A 25,646-nucleotide genomic window follows, 5' to 3' on the forward strand; every position below is an offset into this window, starting at 1 on the left:
AGGAGTGTGAATGTAGACTTTATTCATGGCCTGTGTAATGGAAAATCAAACTCCAAAAGCAACTTAACAGCAACTAGTTCCTTTGATGGATTAATATATAATTGCAACATATTGTTTGATCCAAAGGTCATCGGATTTGATCCCTTTCTGCTGAGTTAGCCTATCTCAGTTGGAGCATTCAAACTGGTCCCTGGATAAGGATATAGGGAAAAATCAGCCTGGGTTCCTGCTCATTAAATCATGTTTGCTGAAAAGTGCATGGGGAATATCCTGCCAGTATCTGTGCAGATACCTTTGGAAAAGTACCCCAATAAGGGAAACAACTGCGGGGAGATGAGAAATCAAACTGAATGTAAATTTTGTGCTTTAGGCCTACACCCAAAAGAAACTGGGTTGAGTCTTCCTCATTCAATTCCTCTTGGACACAAAGGCAGCAAAAAGAGGAATTGCTCATCAACACTGGATTTCAGCCCAGGTCTTGTAGGTGAATACCAATGTTGTAATTTACATGCCACTGTCTCCCACAACCATCTTGGAGGCTTCCAAGGTCAGTGGAAAAAAAACACAAAACAGACGAGCTTTGTAAACCTCATATCCTAGAGTTTCTCGAGATTAATAAGAATGAATAATAGATGATTTCCCCTGAATTAACCATTTCTGTAAGGGCAATAACTCACACTGCATTAGTGCTGACTGAAGGCTCACATATCCTCAGGAAACTCTTTCAACATTTCTGACTATAATAGAGGCTAGGGCAATGCAACAAAGGACAGTGGCTCACCTGTGCGCACTTGGTTTTCACACTAGACAAGAATAGTACGTTCAAATTGAACAAGTCTCAGACTAACAGAATTGAGATTTATTCAGCCCTATGTCTCCAACTCCCTTTTCTGCTGTAGTGAAAGTTGGACACATTTATAAAATTGACAAGATCACAGGGGACTAATAGAGAAAAACAACATCAAAGAGCCAACATTTTTAATTTTAGGAAAGCTTTTGGGGGGAATGAGAGGTTTTAATTGAGGAGACGAGAAGCTGGTGCTTGTTCTCTATAAAATATAGGTTTAGAGCAAATCTGATAGAGGTGTTAAAATTTTTGAAGAGGGGGATGAATTTCATAAGTACATTGAGAAAAGCTATTTCCATTGATTTAACAAGAGGCCAAAAACAAATCAAAAGAATGAAGGAGATGTAACGAGTTTTTTTTTTTAAGGACATGAGATTCATAATAGTTTTGAAAAGGGAAATGGATAAAATGGTGAAAGTACAAAGAAGGGGTAGTGAGATGAGGCTAAGTTCACCTCTTTCCCAACCTTGGCCAAACACCTGCCTTGTGCTGTGATATTGTATAATTCTACTCTCAGAAATATGTCACCATTGCAGAACTGCCAAGAGATAATGACAACTTCCTCCACAATAGCCCCTTCAATCCTGACAAATAAAGCTCTACAAATACAACTGATCCGAAGATGTAAAGGCAATTACGTTACACATTGTGCCACAACTGACCCTTTAGCCACAATTCCTATAGTAGCAATCTCTCTGTGCAGGCAATGGAAACTCATATTTGAGAGTGGGTGGATAATACAGCCTTTGTACAAATGTACTTCAGTTTATTGAGATGTTTTATGGGTTGATAAACAACAGTACTTCCTACGTCTACAATATTAAATGCAATTGTGTAAGAAATATATCAAAATGCTACCAACAGTACAGTTAGCAAATATTTGAAGCAGAAAAGGTACAGTGCCCTCATGACCATATTCTTTCCTCGCTTCTTCCACCCCACCCCCGACCCAGGTTGTAGTTCTGACTCCTCCCTGGGGCTCAGTTGCAGGGTGACAGTGCTGATACTTGCCCTAGTAGCCATCCATCTTGTGAGAGCCCTCACAGCAAAGGCTGTTCAGTCATCACTGTTAAGCCCAATCCTCTGCTCACCACAATTTCCTCTCAAATGTTGCTCATTTCTAATGACTAATAAACCCAACCTCCCTAGCACAGGGACAAAATGCAGAATCCTCAACCAATCCTGGCTGAGACCAGCTAACTCAGCACCAAGAATCTGAACTCTCCTACCACTCACACTGAGGCACAAGGGGGTCAGTCATTGTCCCAGAAACTCCAGTGTTCCACTGCTCACCTGCCATAACTACAATGGGGAAACCCAGCAATCGGCAGAAGATAGCTTGTGTCAATATCCTGGGGTCAGCAGGCTCCCTGTACCTCCATAAATCCAGGCAAATGGCCTGAGTATTCCAAATACTGTTTATCCTTGTTAAAACCGTAAGGGGTACATCAAAGGTTAGGTTTGGGAGTTGGGTGGGATGAAGGGAAACAATGGCCTGGGTAACCCCTCCCCTGTCAGACAAAGCCAAAGTTTCTGTGACCCTGGGGCAGACGGATTGTTGAGATGCCTCATCTAGGCTCCTCTGGAATTGACTGCCATATTGGAACCAATCTTTCTCTTTCAAATCCTGCATGACATGTATCTTTTTTCAGATTTCCAGCATCTGTGTTTTTTTTGGACTCAGCCCTGCTGATGGTCTGAATGTTGGAGATGCTACAACAGCCTTCATTCCAATGGCCTTGTACACACAGCACACAGTCTCAAAGACTCATCCCTGAGACAGGTGAGTTTGGAGTGTGCTAGGTTTGTGACTGAATTTAATTACCTATTCTAGGGATCTGGCTCGTGTTATCTGAAACCCGGTCCTATCTATCTCAGCTCTCGCTTTCTGCTCAGGTCCTCGCTGCTGAATCTGTACTTGACTCTGGTTCCAAGGGTAACGATGGAGGTTTCTGCACTCGAGTCGGGTATCCACCTGCAGTGAAAACAATTTGCAGTTAGTTCACTGTCAGGGAGCCAGTGCTTACAGAATACAAACCATGTTAGTTATACAGCCTAACAGGGTGCCACAGGTAAATCAAACACAGGTTTGCATGCTCATGAAAAAAGCCATATTTGAAGTACCATGAAAAAGCATAAACTGATCCATAAAACAGCAGCGGATTGGTCAGAACTGACAGAATTGGTCAGACACATGATTTTTCACTATTTGAAGCGCTGAGACTGCTGTTGAATTATACATATCTTGTAGGTTTGATTCAAGGTATCGACAAGGAAGGGGATCTATGGGAGCATAGAAAATAGGAGCAGTAGAGGCTATTCAGCCCCTCAAGCCTGCTCTGCCATTCAACTAGATCATAGCTGATCTAACTCAACGCCATTTTCCCCATACTATCCCCATATCCCTGAATATCGATCTCTGTCGTGACATTCTCAACAACTGAGCTTTCACAGCCCTCTGGGGTACAGAATTCCAAAGATTAACCACACTCTTGAGTGAAGAAATTCCTCCTAATCCCAGTCCTAAATGGTTCACCTCTTATTCTGAGACATGGTCCCCTGGTTCTAGACACCCCCGACAAGGGAAACATTCTTCCTGCATCTACTTTGTTGAGCTCTGTACGAGTTCTGTATGCTTCAATGAGATTACCTCTCAAATCTTCTAAACTCTGGAGAATACAGTCTCACCATGGCTCTAAATAATTGCAGTGACACTTCTTTACTCCTCTACTCAAATCCTCCTGCAATAAAGGCCAAAATACCACATGCCTTCCTAATTGCTTGCTGTACCTGCATATTAGTTTTCAGTGACTTATGAATAAGGATACCCAGGTCCCTTCCCAATCTCTCACCATTTAAGAAATAGTCTGCCTTTCTGTTTTCCCTACCAAAGTGGATAATTTCACATTTTTCAACCTTATTTTCCATCTGCCATGTCCTTGCCCACTCGCTAAGCCTGTCTAAATTCCTTTGAAGCCTCTTTGCACCCTCCTCACAACTTTTATTTCCATCTAGTGTCAGCAGAAAATCTGGAAATATTACAGTTGGTCCCCACGTCCAAATCATTCGTATAGATTGTGAACAGCAGTGGCTCCTGCACTGATCCTTGGCGAATCCACTAGTCACAGCCTGCCAACGTAAGAATGATCCATTTATTCCTACTCTCTGTTTTCTGTCTGTGAACTAATTCTCAATCCATGTCAGTATATTACCCCCAATCCCATGTGCTCCAATTTTGCTTACTACCCTCCTTTACAGAGGATTGAGATTGCGAGTCTTCAGTGGTCACATATCTAAACAGGAATCATCACACTAATATTTATATTTAACTGCATAAAATTACACTCAGGAAACCCTTCATTATTTTCCTGGATTATCAGGACTAAAAGCTATAAATATCTAAGATGTCTGTATTTAAAAAAAAACAACTAACAACTTATTATTATGGATCAATGACTATTTTCCCCAAATGCAGCGAACTTTGCTGTATTTAAACAGTAACTGTTCCTTTGGAATTCAGGGTTCAATGAGCTGCTTCTTACCTGTAGGAAGTTGCATGGTCTTGCTGTATCCTGCAGCTGATGACATAGCTTGGCCCAGAGCCTTGTTAGAGCCCAGGGGTTGCTGGTTTGTGGTGGATTTACTGGATGGTGCTGGGCGCTCTCTCAATTTGGAGTCCTTTGCTGGTTTTGTCCAGACCAGATTCTCCCCGACCTGAAGAGCAGCTCCAATTTTCTGAGCCATATCTACCAGCTGGAAGCAGCAGGGAGAAGGTATTAATTACTCACTAAAGTCAATAAATAGTCTCATCTTTCAATATCTACCCTAGAACATTCAGCACTGGATCAGGGGGATCATTCAATAAAATTGAAGGAAAATCAAAGAGTGGTACTCAAGTTCCTGATACGTGCACCTGGGAGAGTTGAAGATTCTAAATGGGAGCACAAGTTCATTAAATTACTTTGAAAAGTAACACAAAATGAAAGCCTGCCTGTTAGTTTTAGTTATAGAGCAATACAGTAAAGTCAATAGAACAAGAACCTTTTGACTAACAATAGTGGATCTCCTGTGGCAGTGGCTTGGGGATGTTGGGTCCACCAGTGGTCAGGACTCCGAGTGTAACGTAATACATGTCCTTTGAAGGAAGGAACTTGCAGTGAAATTAGTGTTCTAATATCAAGCAGCACTTACTTAACAATAATCTGCTCACTGATACCCAGTTTGGGCTCCTCCAGGGCCACTCAGCTCCTGACCTCATTACAGCCTTGGTTCAAACATGGATAAAAGAGCTGAACTCCCAAAGTGACGTCAGAGTGACTGCCCTTAACATCAAGGCAGCATTTGACCGAGTGTGGCATCAAGGAGCCCAAGCAAAACTGGAGTCAATGGGAATCAGGGGGGAAACTCTCCAATGGTTGGAGTCAAAGCACCAAGAAAGATAGTTGTGGTTGTTGGAGGTCAGTCATTTCAGTTCCAGGATATCACTGCAGGAGTTCCTCAGGGTAGTGTCCTCGGCCCAACCATCTTCAGCAGCTTCATCAATGACCTTCCTTCCATCATAAGATCAGAAGTGGGGAAGTTCATTGATGAATGCACAATGTTCAGCACCATTCGCAACTCCTCAGATACTCAAGCAGTCCATGTCCAAATGCAGCAAGACCTGGACAATATCCAGGCTTGGGCTGACAAGTGACAAGTAACATTCACACTACACATATGCAAGGCAATGACCACTTCCAACAAGAGAGAACCTAACCATTGCCCCTTGACGTTCAATGGCATTACATTCACTGAATCCCCCACTATCAACATCCTGGGGGTTACCATTGAGCAGAAACTGAACTGGACTAGCCATATAAATACTGTGGCTCCAAGGGCAGGTTAGAGGCTAGGAATCCTGTGACGAGTAACTCACCTCCTGACTCCCCAAAGCTTGTCCATAAGGCACAAGCAGGAGTGTGATGGCATACTCCCCATTTGCCTGGGTGAGTGCAGCTCCCACAACACTCAAGAAGCTTGACACCATCCAGGCCAAAGCAGCCCAGTTGATTGGAACCATATCCACAAACATTCACTCCCTCCACCACCAACGCACAGTAGCAGCAGTGTGTACCATCTACAAGAGGCATTGCAGGAACTCACCAAGGCTCCTTCAAAAACACCTTCCAAACCCACAACCACAACCATCTAGAAGGACAAGGGCAGCAGATAGATGGGAACACCACCACCTGGAAGTTCCCCTCAAAGCTACTCACCATCCTGACTTGGGAATATATCGCTGGGTCAAAATCCTGGAACTCCCTCCCTAACAGCACTGTGGGTGTACCTATAGCACACGGACTGCAGCGGTTCAAGAAGGCAGCTCACCACCACCTTCTTAAGGGCAACCAGGGATGGGCAATAAATGTGGCCCCAGCCAGCAAAGCCCACATCCAGGGAATAAATAAAAAATCTAGTTTAATGGTGTTGTTTGAGGGTAAACCACTACCCAGGACATCTGGAGAACACACAGGCCTTTTTCAAGTAGTACCACAGGATTTTTTTAATGTCCACCTGAATAGTTAAACAGAGCCTCAGTTTAACATCTTACCCAAAACACAGCAGCTCCAATAAGAACAGAGACAGTGAGAGCTATTCAACCCTGAGAGCTTGCAACTGGCTTATCTTTACCTCACCTCAATTTAACCACCTCTACTTCATATCCCTTGATAACCTTACCAAAATAATCATTATGTAGGATAATTTTTCAGATACAAATTAAACAGGAACACCCACAATATGAAGCTTTTAAGTTGTATTAAGCCCAGTTGAAGGGTCAGAGCCCAGAGGGCTGAACAGCAGGTTAGGTTAGAAAGAGCAGAACAGACATTAAGGCAAATTAAGAAACAGTGTTAGAAATACCATGCGTGTAATTTAAAATCCTTCAGTTGGTGTCAGAAATTAAACATTTTGTGATCTGAGAGCTGATGGAGTCTTGAATTCAAGACTACTTGACTTGTAATAAGCTGATAATAGTTAGGTCATTGAGAGAATGAGATATTGTTGAAGTACCTCTGGATCGAACTCCAGCACGTTACTGCTGGCCTTCAGTTTATTGACCTTCTTCTCCATCTCCTGATATTGATGAAGAGCTCCCTTTTTGTCACCTTGGTTGTACAGTAAAATGGAATAGTTCAAGTTCACCAGTGGGTTTAACCTGCAGAGGACAGAGAAGTTGATATTTTCAGCAAAAGATGACCCTGCTCCTCATCACAATTTTTTCAATGGCACAGCCTCCATTACTCTCTGGGGAAGAGAATTCCAAAGATTAACAACCAACTGAGAGAAAAAATTTCTCCTCATCTCAATCTTAAATGGGAGACCCCTAATTTTTAAACTGTCTCCCTGAGTTCTAGACTCTTGCAAAAGGGGAAACATGCTCTCGGCATCCACCTTGTCAAGTCCCCTCAGAATCTTATCTGTTTCGCTAACATCACCTCTCATTCTTCTAATTTCTAATGGATACAGGCCCAACCTGCTCAACCTTTCCTCTTAAGACAACCCCTTCATCTCAGGAATCATTCGAGTGAACATTCTCTGAACAGCTTCAAATGCAATTATATCCTTTCTTAAGTAAAGAGACTAAAACTGTACACAGTACTCCAGATGCAATCTGTACAGCTGTAGCAACACTTGCCTACTTTTATACTCAATTGCCCTCATAATAAATGCCAACATTCCATTTGCCTTCAATCTGGCAGCTCCAATGACATGAATGGGAGAAACTATGTGTAAGTGAGCTATACACTCCAGCGGGTGTCAGTTTTGATACACGCTCTACTGAGTTAGCTGGTGTCAGCCACAGCTGCAGGGCTCTCCTGTTCCATCCCAATGGGTTTGAGGCAGGGATTCACTCTCTGTAAACCCCAGCTGTAAAGCACATGCGGAGTGAGAACACTGTCAGGCTCAGCTGAGATGCCCTGTATGGTTCAGTAGTCCTATCAATACTTATAGGTGGAAAAGCCACTTGGGGCGCGATCCTGGAGGGCAGTTGATACCTTTGGAATCTAGTCCCTCGTATGAGTGCCCTCAGGGGACAAGGGAGGGAGATTGGTGGAGAAAAAGCTCCATGTCACTGAGAAAAAAGCAGAGCATCAGCCTCAGGTTCTTGTGTGTCAGCAACAGGATATGTGAGAAAGTAGCTAAAACAACGTTCATCTCAATCTGTGAATAACAAAGCACATGATCAGAACACAGGCCCCAATGGTCATGTGTTGGTCAGAGGAAGGTGCCCTGGCCTCAGACTGGAACAGCATAATGCAAAATGATCTGCACTGGTGCTTTGGAACAGAAGAGAGAGAATAGAGGCAATACTGCATCCAATGAAAAGAAAGTATCAGAAAGGACACAACTGCTGCAATAATCATGGAACAAAATGGAAGCTTTGTCTTCAGCAATTTGGTAAAGGATTTCACAAGGGATCTACCAATTCTCATTGAATTTTTAACATTCCTTTAGGGAAGGAAATCTGCCGTCCTTACCTGGTCTGGCCTACATGTGACTCCAGACCCACAGCAATGTGGTTGACTCTTAACTGCCCTCTGAAATGGCCTAGCAAGCCGCTGAGTTCAAGGGCAATTAGGGATGGGCAACAAATGCCGGCCTTGCCAGTGACACCCACATCCCATGAAAGAATGAAGGAAAAAAAAGGTTGATCAGCACTTGCCCCAATAATACTCACTGCTCCAAACTGACTGCTTGTTCGTAGGCTCTCTTTGCATTGTCAGGATCTGCCAGGTTAGTCAATGTCACTGCAACAGCAAGAAGCAAATTTTACACACTCACAACACACATTGGGAGGTCCCATTTCATCAACAACTCTCTCCATGGGCTCATTTCACACGAGTTCGGACCTCTTCCACCCTCTGTCCTGTCCCAAGCCTTTGATTCTTCTAACTAAGGCCTTTCATAAATCACTCCACCATCAGGGGGCAGAGGTCACAGTTACCCTGGCTTGACTAAACGCCTCTCTCAGTCTTCACATGCCTTCTCACATACTACCAGTTTGTCTGTGCATTTGAAGGTTTTCTCTCAATTCCTCCTCACATTTGATGTCCATTTTAATTCCTCCATGAAATGCCTTTGAACATTTTTCTTTGTTAATGGGGTCTATTTAACTGTAGGGTGGTAGTTACTGTAAGCACATCACATTTTCCATTGAGATATACTAACACGCCTCAACCCAGGAATGTCACACTGGGACTGTCACAGCTCACTCCGCCTCAGTGTTTATCAATTCTCACACATACAGAAAACAAAGTTTTTTGCTAATTAATGATTAAAATCAATATAACATTCTCTGAGCATTCAATGACTTTCTCCTGAGACTGCAGTTTGAGTACCAACTGGTATTATTACCATCACCGTTAAACTACTCTTGGAAAAATTAAATCAGGACTATCACAGTGACACAACGTCCTGCTGCACTACCGGGAGACCTTTCTGTTTATTCGTTGGGTTCTACCTTTTTTTTTCTTGTTGTAACTCTTTCGAGTACAAACCCATTTCCATCTGTTTCAGATGAAGTTACATTGTTTCACAGTTTGCCAGTGTGAGATTTGAACTCTTGATCTTAGGGTTACAAACCCAGTACCATAACCACTTGGCTATTTAGGCCAAGTTTTAAAGGGAAATGCACTTTCCAAACCACTGAAGTTACTTATCTGGGGCACTGTGTAACTCTTTTGAGTACAAGCCCGTTTCCATCTGTTTCATAGTTTGCCATTGGGATTTGAACTCTTGATCTTGGGGTTAACAAACCCAGTACCATAACCACTTGGCTATTTAGGCCAAGCTTTCGTTGGGTTCTAGAAGCTGTGGGACACTTGGAAATTAATGAGCCGACAATTAAAGATCGTCAGGCAGTGAGTGATCAGATCACAGAGCTGCCCAATCCATTCTCCAAACTGTTCCTCTTTCTCAGATACCCCCTGACACAGTTTATCTTCAGCACTTTCTGTCACATACTAACCCAATCCAGTCTGAGTCAGGACTCGGTACTAATGCATTCGCTAAGAACTGATCTACTCCATTCACATTGAATTCAGCAGCAAGGTTGCCAAATGGAACTCTGCCTGAGTACTTCAACTCAGCAATTGGATGTGCAAAGCTAGTGAACTAATGTGATGCTACCCATCCAGACATTCAGTTAGAATTGAAAATCACACTTTAAGGTGTGAGGATTTAGCTCTTCTCCAGGGTATAACTGATTATTGCTGCAGTGCAGCTCAGTGATGGGGAGGGGGGCCGTGGTTTAATGAGTTCACCTGGTGCTGCTCCCCTGATGGGGAAGCCTGAGGGGCAAAGGTTCAATCAGCAGTCTAAGCCAGCTTGGCTGATTCTGACTGCTGCAGAAGGCCAAGTGACCCTGAGATTAAGAGAAAAAATAAATCAGGCATGGGTTCTGCTCTGAACTGTTGCCCAGCAACTCATGAAGGGAGTGTAATGCGAAGACAGGATTGAACCTGTGCGTGATGTGAAAGCTCATCAGTGTTCACTGCCTGGGCTCTTACTGACACAGGGGATGGGGACTGGGAAGGGCGCTGGTGGTTCTTCGGGTGTTCCACCAAAGAATCAGTACTGCCAGGAGAGGAGGTGAGGGATGTCTGTGCTGAGAGAGGCATTAGCATTGGTGTACTCCTTCACTGGGTGAAGGTTTGAATGTTGGGAAGGATCAATGGTTGTGATGATTAAATGCTGTCAGTTCACTGAAGCAGGCTCCGCACTCACCAGCCAACAGCATGTACAACTCGCCCATCCTCGGCTGTATGTTGATGGCAGCACTCAGGAAGTGGAATGCTGACGCATATTGCTGCATTGTCAGGTGCACCAAGCCCAGGTTATAGAGAATCTTCCAATCAAAGGGAGCCAGGTAGTTGGCTCGCTTCAAACAACTGATCGCCTGGAGCAACGTAAACAGCACAACAGCCATTCACTTAATGAGGAGAAGCTTTATCATTTCCAAGTTGCTTTAATGCTTAAATCATCAATTATGATCAAAAGGGTTTCTGAAGGTACATAAATGAATTTGTAAAATGATGGTGGATGAAAAGAGGACAGTGCTGGAGTGTATCCTGACAATGACTAACATTCCAATGATGGGATCAGGGTCTTCTCTGCTAGCTTTCCCTCAACGTCTGATATGAGGTGCGTTTTGAACAGTGTCAGCTCACTTCCTCTTGGATGTGAGCCTCTAGTAATGTCACAAAAAATTGACAATCTCAGAAACTACAGCACAGTTTGTGTGGGAAGTGCAAAAATGTCACACTGCAGAATAAGGTGCACTACTGAGAGTGGCATAAATGGTCTCTTACTAACACAGTGCAGGGAGAGCTTTACACTGTATCTAACCCCGTGCTGTACCTGTCCTGGGAGTGTTTGATGGGGACAGTGTAGAAGGAGCTTTACACTGTATCTAACCCCGTGCTGTACCTGTCCTGGGAGTGTTTGATGGGGACTGTGTAGAGTGAGCTTTACGCTGTATCTAACCCCATGCTGTACCTGTCCTGGGAGTGTTTGATGGGGACTGTGTAGAGTGAGCTTTACGCTGTATCTAACCCCGTGCTGTACCTGTCTTGGGAGTGTTTGATGGGGACAGTGCAGAGAGAGCTTTACTCTGTATCTAACCCTGTGCTGTACCTGTCCTGGGAGTGTTTGATGGGGACAGTGTAGAGTGAGCTTTACTCTGTATCTAACCCTGTGCTGTACCTGTCTTGGGAGAGTTTGATGGGGACAATGTAGAGGGAGCTTTACACTGTACCTAACCCTGTGCTGTACCTGTCCTGGGAGTGTTTGATGGGGACAGTGTAGAGTGAGCTTTACTCTGTATCTAACCCTGTGCTGTACCTGTCTTGGGAGAGTTTGATGGGGACAATGTAGAGGGAGCTTTACACTGTATCTAACCCTGTGCTGTACCTGTCCTGGGAGTGTTTGATGGGGACAGTGTAGAGGGAGCTTTACTCTATCTAACCCGTGCTGTACCTGTCCTGGGAGTGTTTGATGGGGACAGTGTAGAGGGAGCTTTACTCTGTATCTAACCCCGTGCTGTACCTGTCCTGGGAGTGTTTGATGGGGACAGTGTAGAGAGAGCTTTACTCTGTATCTAACCCCGTGCTGTACCTGTCCTGGGAGTGTTTGATGGGGACAATGTAGAGGGAGCTTTACTCTGTATCTAACCCCGTGCTGTACCTGTCCTGGGAGTGTTTGATGGGGACAGTGTAGAGGGAGCTTTACTCTGTATCTAACCCCGTGCTGTACCTGTCCTGGGAGTGTTTGATGGGAACAGTGTAGAGGGAGCTTTACTCTGTATCTAACCCCGTGCTGTACCTGTCCTGGAACTGTTTGATGGGGACAGTGTAGAGAGAGATTTATTCTATATCTAACCCTGTGCTGTACCTGTCCTGGGAGAGTTTGACGGGGACAGTGTAGAGGGAAATTTACTCCATATCTAACCCCATGCTGTACCTTTTCTGGGAGCGTTTGATGGTGACAGTGTATCTTTACAATGCAGAAAGGGGCCATTTGGCCCATCAAGTCCACACTTGCTCTCTGAAAGAGCATTCCAACTAGTCCCACTCCCTTACCTTATCTCTGTAACCTTGCACATTCGCACTTTTCAGATAGCAATCCAATCCCTTTTGTATATCATGATCAAATCTGCCTCCACCACCTTTCAGGAAATTTGTTCCAGTCTCCAGCCACCCTCTCGGTGAGAAAATGTTTCCTCACATCACATTTACTCATTTTGCCAATTATTTTGAACCTGTGCCCTTTAGTTGTTGATGTTCTCTTCAGTGGGGACAGTTTCTCACTATTTACCCTGTCCATACCCCTTAGGATCTTGAATATCTTCATCAAGTCTCCTCTCAGCCTTCTTTTCTCCAAGAAAAACAGTCCCAACCTCTCCAATCTATCCTGGAATCATTCTTGTGAATCTCCTTTGTACTCTCTCCAACGCTTCACATCCTTCTTCAACTATGGCGCCCAGAACTGGACGCAGTACTCCAGATGAGGCCTAACTAGTGTCTTATACAAGTTCAACATGACCTCCTTGTCCTATTAATAAAGCCTAAGATACCATATGCATTATTAACTGCTCTCTCAACATGTCCTGCCATCTTCAATGACCTATGTATATATACACACTGAGGACCTTCTATTCCTGCACCTCCTTTAAAGGCTCTCCCTTTATCTTATACTGACTCTCCATATTTTTCCTGCCAAAACAAATCATTTCAATTCTAAGAAAATTGTAAAATTGAAATTAATATTCAGCATATACAAAGTCATGTAAATACAACAAACTTACATGTCTCAAGTGTATAGAACTCTAGTGTCAATGATTATTTTTGTTTTAATTTAATGTCAAATATATTGCAACTGTGAGAGGTACTTGAAGCACGTGTTTCAATACAAAGTCAGCATTACATGAAGAGTGTGTTCAATATTCAAAGCACATTTATATAATTTTGAACATGTGGATATTAGGCAACGCTTGGCTGGCACATGCCAAGGCAACCTGATAAACCTTTTTCAATTGATAGTAATACTTTCTAATAATCTTTCTAATCTTCTGCACAATGTGATGCTTTAGCAATATGTGACGCAGCTCTGAAATCTGAAAATTGCAGAAAGCTATGTAAATACACAAAGTGAATTAAACTTCTCCCTGGAACAATCCAGCATCTGTTGCCTAGCGACGTGAGATGGTAATCGTGAGTTGCCTTCTTGACAACTGTGCTTGCGAGGCCATTTCAGAGGGAAGTTAAATGTCAACTATGTAGCTGTGAATCTGGAGTTACAGATAGGTCAGACCAGGGAAGAACAGCAGATTTCCTTCCCCGAATGACACTATTGAACCTAGTGGGTCTTTATGGCAATGTAACAGCTACATGTAGAGGGAGCTTGACACTGTACCTAACCTGCTGTACCTGTTCTGGGAATGTTTGATGGGTGCAGTGTAGAGAAAGCTTTATTCTGTATCTAACCCTGTGCTGTACCTGTCCTGGGAGTGTTTGATGGGGACAGTGTAGAGGGAGCTTTACTCTGTATCTAACCCCGTGCTGTACCTGTCCTGGGAGTGTTTGATGGGGACAGTGTAGAGAGAGCTTTATTCTGTATCTAACCCTGTGCTGTACCTGTCCTGGGAGTGTTTTATGGGGACGGTGTAGAGGGAGCTTCACTCTGTATCTAACCCTCGTTGTACCTGCCCTGGGAGTGTTTGATGGGGATAGTGTAGAGGGAGCTTTACTCTGTATCTAACCCTGTGCTGTACCTGTCCTGGGAGTGTTTGATGGGGATAGTGTAGAAGGAGCTTTACTCTGTACCTGACCCTGTGCTGTACCTGCTCTGGGAATGTTTGACGGGCGCAGTGTAGAGAGAGCTTTACTCTGCACCTAAGCCTATGCTGTAGCTGCCCTGGGAGTGTTTGTTGAGACAGTGCAGAGGGAGCTTTACTCTGTATCTAACCCTGTGCTGTACCTGTCCTACGATTGTTTAATAGGGACAGTGTAGAGGGAGCTTCACTCTGTATCTAACCCCAAGCTGTACATGCCCTGGGAATGTTTGATGGGGACAGTGTAGAGGGAGCTTTACTCTGTATCTAACCCCGTGCTGTCCCTGTCCTGGGAGTGTTTGATGGGGACAGTGCAGAGGGAGCTTTACTCTGTATCAAACCTCTGCTGTGCCTGCCACCTAAGAGCTTAACACTGGTGTTTAAGTTCAGTAACTATGTTGAGCTCTTCTGCAGGCTGGTGATCAGGACATCCTGCTCCCTCCACTCTTTTTTTCCCCCAGTACGAACGTTAATTGAAAGGGTACATACTAAAACAGTCACTGTATTTTCACTGTGGATCCATTAGTGATCTTCCTTCAAGCACAGGGGTTGTTACTGTTTAAATTCAGTTATATTCTATTCCTGTGCCAAACACAAGACATTTTCCAGACTGACTGTGAACGTCCGGTGTTTCAGGAAGGATAAGACAGACTGCACTCGGTCACTGCTGAGGGCACGTGTACAGTTCAGTCACCCAGGTATTAAGAAACATAGTGGTCCCTTTGCTATGTGGAACCTGCCAATATAGAGAGGCAGATGGCAGTACACTGAGTGTCAGGAACTCTGTCTTGAGTTCCCACTCTGCTGACCTTGAGGCGCTCTCTGTAGGTTTAACAGATTTCAATAGGGAAAGCACAGTTCCTGCTGACTGGCAATGGATAGTGAGGACCACTGCAGCCCGTGGTGCAGCGACCAGTGTGTAGTGGCACTGTCAGCAGCTAGTTACATGTTGTGGATCTAAGTGAGAAGACAGGCAGATCTGACCCAATCAAGAGACAGAAAGAGCAGATTATGGCCTATCCACATGACCACCCTCGTCAGGAGGTTTAGATAACAGGATCAGGGCTCCCAGTTATACACAGGAGCAAACAATTTACCATCACAAAAACCAAACCTTATCGATTGAGACCTGCAAAGTAACAGTTTGGGCACCTCTCGTTGTACTCACCGCTACATATTTCTTCTTGCCAAAGAAGCACATCCCGATATTGTTCCATAGAGGTGGGCTTTCAGGTACAGCATGTGCTGCTATCCTGTACTTGCTCAGAGCAACATCAAAGTCACTGTGAGTCTGCATCATACTGCCTGCAGCCAGGATGGCCTGACAAAACAAGTGGAAAATTGGAGAACAAGAAGAATCCATTTACCTCATTTAAACAATACAACAGATAGGGAATCTAATACCACAAGCTTACTGTACATTAGAGCCATAAACATCCTGAGCAAACAGGAAATTATAACCTTTAGCAGCTCTGCACAGCTAGACAAGGAAAAACCATTATACTGAATAAATGACAACTCCACACAGGTACGCAATGATCACAACTCCATATAAGAACATAACAAACAGGACCAGGAATAGGCCCATATATCCCTTCAGCCTGCTCCATCATTTAACAAGGTCATGGCTGATCTTTTAATTCAACTCCACTTTCCCACCAGATCCCTACATCCGTCATAATTCTATTAGTCTCAGCTTTGAATATACTCAATGGCTGAATATCCAGGGAGAGAATTCCAAAGATTGAAAATCATCTGAAATTTCTCCCCATCTCAGTCCTAAATGGCCATTGCTTTACCCTAATACTGTGACCCCAGTGTTCCAGAGTCTCTAGCCAGGGAAACAGTCTCTGAGTATCAACCCTGTTACCATAGTTACAGTAATCCTTAACCTGCTGAATTAACAGAAATCCTGTAGTAAAACAGTCAGCAACTTTTACTTTGAGTAAATGCTAGTGAACAATCGTTATCCTGCTGAATAAGCAGGAATTCTGAATAGATTCGCAGCAAGAAATCTCATTTGCAGATTTCTCTTTTAGGATGAGGATATTTGAACACTAACCAAATGCTTCAACCTTATGAAGTTTCACAACATGTTCTGCCCAAACAGGTTAGAGTCAGTACCTTGTAATTGTTGGGGTTGTAGGTAAGAGCGTTTCCCAGATGTTCAAAGGCTTTCTGATACATTCCGAGCTGAAAGCCAGAAACACATGGTATTGTTGGTTGCCATTTTTTTTTTTACAGAAAGCGTTAATCCTTTTATATATAAACAGACAATGTGATGATGTCAATCACAGGACCCAGCTGGCATTGAGCCTTGGCACAAACAGCAGAGAGATGACGGAAATCATCAGAAATAAGCATGCTTCATTTCAGGTCAGAGATTTATCAGAGCAGCAAAATCATCTTTCACAAACGGAATGAGAAGAGGAGGCAGTTCTGTATAAACACACTGGGACAGGGCACACACAGTGAGCTCCGTGTAAACACACTGGGACAGGGCACACACAGTGAGCTCCGTGTAAACACACTGGGACAGGGCACACGCAGTGAGCTCCGTGTAAACACACTGGGAGTGGGCACACGCAGTGAGCTCCGTGTAAACACACTGGGACAGGGCACACGCAGTGAGCTCCGTGTAAGCACACTAGGAGAGGGCACACACAGTGAGCTCCGTGTAAACATACTGGGAGAGGGCACACACAGTGAGCTCCGTGTAAACACACTGGGACAGGGCACACACAGTGAGCTCTGTGTAAACACACTGGGACAGGGCACACACAGTGAGCTCTGTGTAAACACACTGGGACAGGGCACACACACTGAGCTCTGTGTAAACATACTGGGACAGGGCACACACACTGAGCTCTGTGTAAACACACTGGGACAGGGCACACACAGTGAGCTCCGTGTAAACACACTAGGAGAGGGCACACACAGTGAGCTCCGTGTAAATACACTGGGACAGGGCACACACAGTGAGCTCCGTGTAAACACACTGGGACAGGGCACACACAGTGAGCTCCGTGTAAACACACTGGGACAGGGCACACACAGTGAGCTCCGTGTAAACACACGGACAGGGCACACACAGTGAGCTCTGTGTAAACACACTGGGACAGGGCACACACACTGAGCTCTGTGTAAACACACTGGGACAGGGCACACACAGTGAGCTCCGTGTAAACACACTAGGAGAGGGCACACACAGTGAGCTCCGTGTAAATACACTGGGACAGGGCACACACAGTGAGCTCCGTGTAAACACTGGGACAGGGCACACACAGTGAGCTCCGTGTAAACACACTGGGACAGGGCACACACAGTGAGCTCCGTGTAAACACACTGGGACAGGGCACACACAGTGAGCTCCGTGTAAACACACTGGGACAGGGCACACGCAGTGAGCTCCGTGTAAACACACTGGGAGTGGGCACACGCAGTGAGCTCCGTGTAAACACACTGGGACAGGGCACACGCAGTGAGCTCCGTGTAAGCACACTAGGAGAGGGCACACACAGTGAACTCTGTGTAAACACACTGGGACAGGGCACACACAGTGAGCTCCGTGTAAACACACTGGGACAGGGCACACACAGTGAGCTCCGTGTAAACACACTGGGACAGGGCACACACAGTGAGCTCTGTGTAAACATACTGGGAGAGGGCACACACAGTGAGCTCCGTGTAAACACATTGGGACAGGGCACACACAGTGAGCTCCGTGTAAACACACTGGGACAGGGCACACACAGTGAGCTCTGTGTAAACACACTGGGACAGGGCACACACAGTGAGCTCTGTGTAAACACACTGGGACAGGGCACACACACTGAGCTCTGTGTAAACACACTGGGACAGGGCACACACAGTGAGCTCCGTGTAAACACACTAGGAGAGGGCACACACAGTGAGCTCCGTGTAAATACACTGGGACAGGGCACACACAGTGAGCTCCGTGTAAACACACTGGGACAGGGCACACACAGTGAGCTCCGTGTAAACACACTGGGACAGGGCACACGCAGTGAGCTCCATGTAAACACACTGGGAGTGGATACACACAGTGAGCTCTGTTTAAATGCAGGTGTGATATTATAATGGTAATGTCACTGGACTAGTAGTCCAGAAACTCAGGTTAAGGCTTTGAGGACATGGGTTGAAATCCCATCACGGTACCTGGTGAAATTTAAATTCAATTAATATAATGTAGAATTTTAAAAAGCTAGTGCTAATACTGAATGCTGAAACTACTGTCCATTGTTCATTGTCAATTGTCATAAAGACCCATCCAGTTCACTAATACCCTTTAGGGAAGGAAATCTCCCATCCTTTCCTGGTCTCCAGAGCCACAGCAACCTGGTTGATTCTTAAGTGCCCTCTGAAATGGCCTAGGAAGCCACTCAGCTGTATCAAGTCGCTACATGAATGAAACCAGATGGACTGCCCGGCATTGACTTAGACATCGGAAACGAAAATGGCAAACACAGCCCTGTCAACCCTGCAAAGTCTAACAGTTACTAACGTTTTGGGGGCTAGTGCCAAAAGTGGGAGAGCTATCTCACAGACTAGTCAAGCAACAGCCTGACATAGTCATCCTCATGGAATCATACCTTACTGGCAATGTCCCAGGAACCATCATCAATGTCCCTGGGTGTGTTCTGTTCCACTGGCACCAGAGGTGGAGGTATACAGTCAGGAGAGAATTGCCTGGGAGTCCTCAACATCGACTCTGGACCCCATGAAGTCTCGTGGCAGCATGTCAAATATGGGCAAGGAAACCTCCTATTGGTTACCATCCCTCAGCCGATGAATCAGTACTCCTTCATGTGGAACACCATTTGGAGGAAGCACTGAGGGTGGTGAGGGCACAGAATGGGTGGGGGACTTCAATGTCCATCACCAAGGTTGGCTCAGTAGCACCACTACTGACTGAGCTGGCTGAGTCCTAAAGGACGTGGCTTTTAGACTGATCTGCAGCGGGTGGTAAGGGAACCAACAAGAGGGAAAAACCTACTCGACCTTGTCATCACCAATCTACCTGTTGCAGAGGCATCTGTCCATGACGGTATTGGTAGGAGTGACCACTACACACTCCTTGTGGAGACAAAGTCTCTCTTCACACTGAGGACACCTTCCATCATGTTGTGTAGCACTACCACCGTGCTAAATTAGATAAATTTCAAACAGATCTAGCAACTCAAAACTGGGCACCCATGAGGTGCTGTGGCCATTGTCAGCAGCAGAATTATATACAACCACAATCTGTAACCTCATGGCCTGGCATATCACCCACTCTACTATTACCATCAAGCCAGAGGATCGATCAATGAAGAGTGCAGGAGGGCACACCAGGAGCAGCACCAGGCATACCTAAATATGAGATGGCAACCTGGTGAAGCTACAACACAGGACTACTTGCATGCCAAACATCAGAAGCAGCATGTGATAGATCACGTCTAAGCCCTGCAGTTCTGCCACATCCAATCATGAATGGTGGTGCACAATCAAACAACTCATTGGAGAAGGCAAATCCACAAATATCCCCATCCTCATTGATGGGGGAGCCCAGCAAATCAGTGCAAAAGACAAGGCTGAAGCATTTGCAACAATCTTCATCCAGAAGTGCAGAGCAGATGGTTCATCTTGACCTCCTCCTGAGGTGCCCAGCATCACAGATGCCAGTCTTCAGCCAATTCAATTCACTCTACGTGGTATCAAGAAACAGCTGAAGGTACTGGATACCGCAAAGGCTATGGGCCATGACAACATTCCGGTAATAGTTCTGAAGACCTGTGATCCAGAACTAGCTATACCCCTAGCAATGCTGTTCCAGAACAGCTATAACATGGCATTTACCTGTCAATATAGAAAATTGCCCTGTTATGTCCCATCCACAAAAAGCAGGACAAATCCAATTCGGCCAATAAATCAGTCAACTCTCGATCATCAGTAAAAAGTGATGGAAGGTGTCGTCAACGGTGTTATCAAGCAGCAATTACTCAGCAATAACCTGCTCATTGATACTTAGTTTGGGTTCTGCCAGGCCCACAGAACTCCAGGCCTCATCACAGCCCTGGTTCAAACATGGACAAAAGAGCCGAAGGTGAGGTGTGAGTGCCTGCCCTTGACATCATGGCAGTGTTTGATCAAGTGTGGCATCAAGGAGCCCTAGCAAAACTGAAATCAATGGGAATCAAGGGGAAAACCTTCCAATGGTTGGAGTCATACCTAGCACAAAGGAAGATGGTTGTGGTTGTTGGAGGTCAGTCATCTCAGCTCCAGGATATCACTGCAGGAGTTCCTTAGAGTAGTGTCCTCGGCCCAACCACCTTCAGCTGCTTCAGCAATGACCTTCCTTCCGTCATAAGGTCAGAAGTGGAGATGTTCACTGATGATTGCACAATGTTCAGCACCATTCGTGACTCCTCAGATACTGAATCAATCCATTCCCATATGCAGCAAGAACTGGACAATATCCAAGCTTGGGCTGACAAGTGGCAAGTAACATTCGTGCCACACAGGTGTCAGGCAGTGATCATCTCCAACAAGAGAGAATCCAACCATCTCCCCATGACATTCAATGGCATTACCATTGCTGAATCCCCACTATCAACATCCTGGGGGTTACCATTGACCAGAAGCTGAACTGGACTGACCATATAAATATTGTGGCTACAAGAGCAGGTCAGAGGCTGGAAATTCTGCAGTGAGTAACTCATTTCCTAACTCACCAAAACCTATTTACCAAATAGAAGGCACAAGTCAGGATTATGATGGAATACTCTCCACTTGCCTGGATGAGTGCAGTTCCAACAACACTTAAGATGCTTGACATCATCCAGGACAAAATAGCCTGCTTGATAGGAACCCCATCCAGCAACCACCTTAAACATTCACTCCCTCCACCACCAACGCACAGTAGCAGCAGTGTGTACCATCCACAAGATGCACTGCAGAAGTTCACCAAGGATCCTTCAACAGCACCTTCCAAACCTGCGATCTCTACCACCTAGAAGGACAAGGGCAGCAGATACATGGGAACACCACCTCTGCAAGTTCCCATCTAAGCCACACACCATCCTGACTTGGAACTATATCGCTGTTCCTTCACTTTTGCTGGGTCAAAACTGTAGAACTCCATGGTGTAGGTACAGCTACAGTTGCACTGTGGGTGTACCTACACCACATAGACTGCAGCGGTTCAAGAAGGTGGCTTACTACCATCTTCTCGAGGGAAATTAGGTAACAGCAATAAATGCTGGCCTAGCCAAGGATGGCCACATACTATGAAAGAATGAAGAAAAAGTGGAAGGGGTCACACACTCATTGTGAGCTCCGGTATAATCATACAGAGTCCTGAAAGCAAGGACCATGTGCAGTGATGAGCAAGTCAAATTCCATTTTTATTGATTCTGGGATTTTCCCAGTAACCTTGCTGATAATGTATTGCTTTAGAATGGCTGTTTACAGGAAAAAGAGTTCAAACCATCTTCCCATTTTGTTACATGCCAGTCCTGTTATAAGGCCTAGTTCGTGACACACACAGGTTGTAACATTACCTGCAGGTACAGTAACCCCAGAGTAGTCAGAAGCTCAGCATTTTCAGGAGAAAACCTACAAGAAACAAACAGATGCAGAAGTTAAAGATGCTCTTTCAATAATTTGGTTATTTTAGACTTTCCCCAAAGAGGGATGCGCTGAGATAAATAATTTCTTGCTGTGGTTTGGAGGTTTCAGTAAAATATAAATGACTGACTTTTCTGATTTCCTCTCAATGTGCTGCACCCCCTTAAGCATTAAGCACCCTTTGGGCACCATTGTCTGCACCAATCTCTGCCTTGCTGCTCAGCTCCAAACCCTCAGAACCTCCTCAGAACTCATTCCATTACTGCACCTTGTGTCACTTTCCCAGTTTCTATAGTGTCCATTGTTCCCATTCACTTTGTTTTAAGGCCGCTTCCTTAAAACACGCTAAATAAATCTAAGTCATTGTGTAGCTCATGGTCTTTATTCTAAACAGTCATCACTCCCTGCACTCTTATTTGACTGTGAAAATGTATAGAGTACAATACTCACTCCACTGCCTTCTTATAAGTTTCAATAGCGTTTTGGGTAGTTCCCTCCAATAGGTGCAGTTTCCCGAGCACCATGAAAGTCAGGTCATGTCGGCTGGTTTGTAAAGCGTAGTTCAGATGTTCCTTAGCCTGGGAAGTAAACACAACTTATCACAGTCACTCTGATGTAATCTGGGTTCAATTATTGGGTTAAGAGATAGAATCTACAGCACAGAAATAGTCCATTTGCCAATGGCATGGTCTATGCCGGTGTTTATGCTCCACACAAACCTCCTCCTATCCCTCTTCATCTCACCCCATCAGCATGTCTTTCTAATCCTTTCTCCCTCATATTTATCTTGCTTTCCCTTAATTTTATCCATGCTACTCACTTCAACTACTCCATATGGTAACAAGATGGGGAGATGGTGGGAACAAGACTGGACCAGTAATCCAGAGGCCCGGGCTAATGCTCTGGAGACACGGGCTCATATCCCACCTTGGCAGCTGGTGGGATTTAAATCCAATTAATAAATCTGGAATTGAAAACTAGTCTTAGTAATGGTGGCCATGAAACTTTCATCAATTGTCATAAAAACCCATCTGGTTCACTAATGTCCTTTAGGGAAGGAAATCTGCCATCCTTACCTGGTTTGGCCTACATGTGACTCCAGACCCACAGCAATGGGTCTTAACTGACTCTTAACTGCCCTCTGAAATGGCCTAGCAAACCACCTAGTTCAGGGGCAGTTAAGGATGAGCAACAAATGCCAGCCTTGCCAGTAATGCCCACATCCCATCAAAGAATAAAGAAAAAAAAGAGTTCCACAGTCTCATCACTCTCTGGGTCAAGCAGTTTTCCCTGAATTCCTTATTGGATTTATTAGTAACCATCTTATATTAATAGCCCCTAGTTTCAGACTCATTGCAAACGGAAACATCTTCTCTATATCTGGTCTATCAAATTTTCTAATAATCTTAAAGGCCTCTATCAGATTATCCCTCATCTCTTTTCTAGAGAATTGAGCCCCAGCCTTTTCAACATTTAAAAAAAATACTTCTTGGTCCTGGTATCATCTTTATGATTTTTTTTTGCACCTTCCCCACAGCCTTTATATCCTTTTTGTAATATGGAGACCAGAATTGTATACAGTACTCCAAGTCTGATCTAACTATGGTTCAATTGAAGTTTAACATAACTTCTACACTTTTTGATCCAACACTCTAGAAATGAACCCCATCTCTTTATTGCTTTTCTCATCGCCTTATTAAACTATGTCACCACTTCTACTTCAGTTTTGAAACCATACACTGGGATACTAGCATTTGAACTCAAACCACATTCAAAAGCACAGAGGTATAGTTTCTCCAGGCTTGCCCATGACTCATGCCGTTCCAGGATCAGCCATGTGACTCTTCCCTGCACTACATCCATAGCTTAAATCTTCCTCATGTGCACTGAAAATAGTACTTTGAGTTGTGACTGAGTAGAAACCATAGCTTTAGGATGACACCCCTAATGTATCCACTACTAATGTGCATTATAATTAGATCCCCAATAACCAAACTGTGAGCATCTTAGCTTGCTATTTCATTAGTACATTGGCCCAAAGGAACAAATTTAATGTTTGCTAATCATTTTCCCATCTAGTACTGAACATGGATTCTGTGGGGACCCTCCATCTGTGACAGACCAGCTGCTTATGCTATACATAGTACTGGCTTGGCTTTTGTCCAATACCTAAGGTATTAACAATGTAAAAGCAGCAGCTTTTCTAACTCAGCATCTCACCCAAGTCAAGATCAGATCACTCATTTCCTTCCAATCCTGCTCGAAAACCTGTTCATTTCTATTCCATCTTCATGACAGAAGCTGCTTAGTTTCTTCTTCTTGCTGTAGGTGGCAGTGTAGTCCATAAATTAACTCAATCTTCACTAGATTTGATTCTCCTTCAATAAGCTGTCTGATTTCAAAGATACCATATTGACAACACCAACAACTTGTATTTATATTTTTCGCAACAGAATATCCCACCGAAACATCAGAAAACAAAATTTGACACAAGAGACAATACTTGGATAGAAAGCTCGGTCAAAGAGGTAAGTTTTAAGGAGCATCTCAAAAGGAGGGCACAGAGGTCTAGGGAGGAAATTCCAGTGTTTAGGGCGTCGGCAGGAAGCATGGTCATCATTTAAAATCAGGCATGCACAAGAAGCCAGAATTGAAGGAGCAAAGATATCTCAGGCGGATATTTTCATGTAATTACCTCAGGAAAAATATTAAACTAGGATTCAATGGGCTGAATGGCCTACTTCCGCTCCTATGTCTTATGATCTTATTAAACAGACAAACTTCAACAGTTCAACCCCCATTCTGAGGATCTAGTTTAATTCACACAACCACTTGATCAGTTCCCTAAATCAATGGGAAGCACTGTCAGTCCGAGTCAAATACCAATGGCTGTACAAGGGTAAACAGGGAAGCACACGCTGCACAGGAACTTACCATCACACACTGTCTGGCTTTCTAGCTGTGCGGCTGTTATTAGCTTGAGATGTGGCTGGGGCCAGGAGTGGGTGGGAAGAAGAGAGAGAAAAAGAAACATCTTCTAGGAACATAGGAGCGCAAGGGCCATTCAGTCCCTGAAGCCTGTTCCACCACATAATTGTATCACCACTGATTTGTACCTCAACTCTATTTATCCTTCTTTTCTCCCAATCCTTCAAAATACCTTTCCCCAACAAAAATCTATTGATTATGGTTTTGAAAGTGTCAATTGATCTTGAGCATTCACAGCCTTTTGGGACATATTTCCAATACTGTTTGAATGAAAAAGTCTTCACTGATTTAATTTCTGAATGGACTAGCTTTAATGTTAAGATTATGTCCCTGTATTCTGGATTTCCCTACCAGAACAAATAGTTTCCCTGTATCTACCATATCAAATCCCTTGAATAGGTTATCCCTCAACTATCTTAACCTAAGGGAATACAAACCAAGTTAATGGAATGGGAACTTCACTCTATACCTAACCGGTACACACAGCTTTATTCTGTATCTAACCCCGTGCTGTATGTGCCCTGGGAGTATTTGATGGGGACAGTGTAGAGGGAGCTTTACTCTGTATCTAACCCCATGCTGTACCTGTCCTGGCAGTGTCTGATGGGGACAGTGTAGCGAGAGCTTTACTCTGTATCTAACCCCATCCTGTACCTGTCCTGGGAGTGTTTGATGGGGACAGTGCAGAGGGAGCTTTACTCTATATCTAAACCAAAGCTGTACCTGTCCTGGGAGAGTTTGATGGGGACTGTGTAGAGGGAACCTTATTCTGTATCTAACCCCATGCTGTACCTGTCCTGGGAGCATATG

The 25,646-nt window shown here is 44.5% G+C and overlaps 1 protein-coding gene across 4 annotated transcripts in view; it reads right to left on the minus strand.

Annotated features, from left to right (window-relative positions):
• Positions 1 to 2: 2 nt before the first annotated feature.
• Positions 3 to 25,646, minus strand: part of bbs4 (Bardet-Biedl syndrome 4) — a 55,895-nt gene continuing 30,251 nt past the window's right edge. For 3 of the 4 annotated variants that reach the window (XM_041178238.1, XM_041178236.1, XM_041178237.1), the window contains 9 exons: positions 22,299 to 22,426; positions 21,782 to 21,836; positions 16,344 to 16,412; positions 15,388 to 15,540; positions 10,616 to 10,787; positions 8,568 to 8,637; positions 6,899 to 7,043; positions 4,390 to 4,600; positions 3 to 2,822 (listed from right to left, as the gene is read on the minus strand). In XM_041178238.1, coding sequence (XP_041034172.1) covers positions 2,740 to 2,822; positions 4,390 to 4,600; positions 6,899 to 7,043; positions 8,568 to 8,637; positions 10,616 to 10,787; positions 15,388 to 15,540; positions 16,344 to 16,412; positions 21,782 to 21,836; positions 22,299 to 22,426 — 1,086 coding nt within the window. In that variant the 3' untranslated portion in view covers positions 3 to 2,739. Of the gene's footprint in view, positions 2,823 to 4,389; positions 4,601 to 6,898; positions 7,044 to 8,567; positions 8,638 to 10,615; positions 10,788 to 15,387; positions 15,541 to 16,343; positions 16,413 to 21,781; positions 21,837 to 22,298; positions 22,427 to 24,068; positions 24,220 to 25,646 lie in introns of those variants that run through there. The other variant, XM_041178240.1, reaches the window with a different exon arrangement.

Source organism: Carcharodon carcharias, chromosome 32, assembly GCF_017639515.1.
Source record: "Carcharodon carcharias isolate sCarCar2 chromosome 32, sCarCar2.pri, whole genome shotgun sequence".
Taxonomy (NCBI): domain Eukaryota; kingdom Metazoa; phylum Chordata; class Chondrichthyes; order Lamniformes; family Lamnidae; genus Carcharodon; species Carcharodon carcharias.